Source organism: Tachysurus vachellii, chromosome 11, assembly GCF_030014155.1.
Source record: "Tachysurus vachellii isolate PV-2020 chromosome 11, HZAU_Pvac_v1, whole genome shotgun sequence".
NCBI lineage: Eukaryota > Metazoa > Chordata > Actinopteri > Siluriformes > Bagridae > Tachysurus > Tachysurus vachellii.
The window spans coordinates 27489963-27492462 of NC_083470.1; the positions used below are offsets into that span (position 1 = coordinate 27489963).

Consider the following 2500-nt stretch of genomic DNA (forward strand, 5'->3'; position numbering starts at 1 on the left):
TTAAATAAAGCCCAGAATGTCACATAAATCTTTAAAATAAAGTCCTAAATGTACCCTCAATGTTCTTGGCCGGTCTGTAGGCATCATTCTTGACAATCATCTTGATGAGGTTCATGCACTGGACGATGAAGCGCTCAAAGATGAGACCGACACCCTGCTCAGTGAACACGTAGGAGACAGAGAACTCAAGTGAGCGCTGGATCAGGGGGATAAACGAGTGCGGGTGAGTCTCCAGGAAGTCCAGGAACTAAGACAAACATAAAACAGAAATCAGACTGAAGACACATCTCTAAAACACCATCAATCACTCAGCAGTAACTAACACACTGTCCCATAATGCACTGTTAAAAGCCCAGACATCCACTCAGACTGACTCCACCAGACTGACTCACTCCAGACTGACTCCCTCAGTCTGACTCCCTTAGTGCGACTCCCTCAATCTGACTCCCTTAGTGCAACTCCCTCATAGTGACCCCCTCAGTGCGACTCCCTCTGTGCAACCTCCTCATTGCGACTCCCTCAGACTGACCCCCTCAGAGCAACTCCCTCATTGCGACTCCCTCAGTGCGACTCCCTCAGACTGACCCCCTCAGAGCGACTCCCTCAGAGCGACTCCCTCAGTGCGACTCCCTCAGTGCGACTCCCTCAGACTGACCCCCTCAGAGCGACTCCCTCAGTGCGACTCCCTCAGTGCGACTCCCTCAGACTGACCCCCTCAGAGCGACTCCCTCAGAGCGACTCCCTCAGACTGACTCCCTCCAGACTGACTCCCTCCAGACTGACTCCCTCCAGACTGACTCCCTCAGACTGACTCCCTCCAGACTGACTCCCTCAGACTGACTCCCTCCAGACTGACTCCCTCCAGACTGACTTCCTCCAGACTGACTCCCTCCAGACTGACTTCCTCCAGACTGACTCCCAGTCTGATTCAGCATTAATCGATTAAATATCAGCTGAAACTACATGAACCTTATAACCTTCTGTAATAATGACCTTATAACCTTCTGTAATAATGACCTTATTACCTTCTGTAATAATGACCTTATAACCTTCTGTAATAATGACCTTATAACCTTCTGTAATAATGACCTTATTACCTTCTGTAATAATGACCTTATAACCTTCTGTAATAATGACCTTATTACCTTCTGTAATAATGACCTTATAACCTTCTGTAATAATGACCTTATAACCTTCTGTAATAACCAGAGGTGTGTAGTAACGACTTACATTGACTTTGTTACATTTACTTGAGTACATTTTTTAGGTAACTTGTACTTTTTGAGTATAATTACAGATGCGTACTTTTACTCTTACTCAAGTAGATTTTTAGTGGAAAAACTTTACTTTTACTTCACTACAATCGGCGGCGTTCCTCCGTTACTCAAAGGGTAATAAATATGAGGTTTAATAAATAATAATTAGTTTATATGACAAGTCTCATGAGACGTCAGAGAGGCTGCTTCGTGAGATTACGCTGCACATCTCCTGATGAAGTTTAGTGCGCCTTTAGTTAGAAGATGATGAAATGAAAATGAAATGCAGCGTACGACTTTAGTGTAGAGGATGATGATCTTCTCCAGTTTCTCTCTGCAGGCATGAGCTTCTCCCACATGACCACCTGAAAACATCACACACAAACGTCACTAAATAAACACAAAGCATTTGTATGAGAATTCTGTTTAACTTTTATAACTTATACATTAAAAGACAATAACTTAATCATTTTAAGCCATATATTTAATTTCTAATAGCTGAAGTATTCGTATAAATGTAAATAACTTTTATTTGAAACTTTAAACTTATTTCTTTTATATTACCAACGATCTGATTATAGTCATAGAGTGTTTAGAGAGTGTTTAGCTTTCAACTGTAGCAGCAGAAGAGATTTTACAACTCATCCAGTATTGCAATCCTACCACCTGCCCATTGGATCCAGTCCCTTTCATTATGCTCCAGATCATCTCACAAGACCTTCTGCCCTTCATCACTACTATCATCAATAGATCCATAACATCTGGTCAGGTACCAACTACCTTCAAGAGAGCAAGAGTTATTCCCATCCCGAAGAAATCCCACCAGACTCCCCACTGGTGTCCCACAGGGCTCAGTACTTGAGTACTCTATAATGATTTATAATCCCACCCTCTGGTGTTTATAATGATTTATAATCCCACCCTCTGGTGTTTATAATGATTTATAATCCCACCCTCTGGTGTTTATAATGATTTATAATCCCACCCTCTGGTGTTTATAATGATTTATAATCCCACCCTCTGGTGTTTATAATGATTTATAATCCCACCCTCTGGTGTTTATAATGATTTATAATCCCACCCTCTGGTGTTAATAATGATTGAGCAGTTTTTAATCACCTCTGACTCGCTTATTTGAGATAAATATTTAAGTTTATAATTTATGTTCTGATATTTTTTATTTCTGTAAAGCTGCATTGTGACAGTGTCCGCTGTTAGAAGCTATATTCAAATAAAATTGACCT

The 2500-nt window shown here is 41.3% G+C and overlaps 1 protein-coding gene across 1 annotated transcript in view; it reads right to left on the minus strand.

Annotated features, from left to right (window-relative positions):
• ipo11 (importin 11) overlaps window positions 1–2500 on the minus strand; it is a gene marked incomplete at its 5' end in the record, with an annotated part of 23111 nt that overhangs the window by 20266 nt on the left and 345 nt on the right. Inside the window, 2 exons of the mRNA XM_060882525.1 lie at window positions 55–247; window positions 1551–1621. Coding sequence (XP_060738508.1) covers window positions 55–247; window positions 1551–1621 — 264 coding nt within the window. The remainder of the gene's footprint in view (window positions 1–54; window positions 248–1550; window positions 1622–2500) is intronic.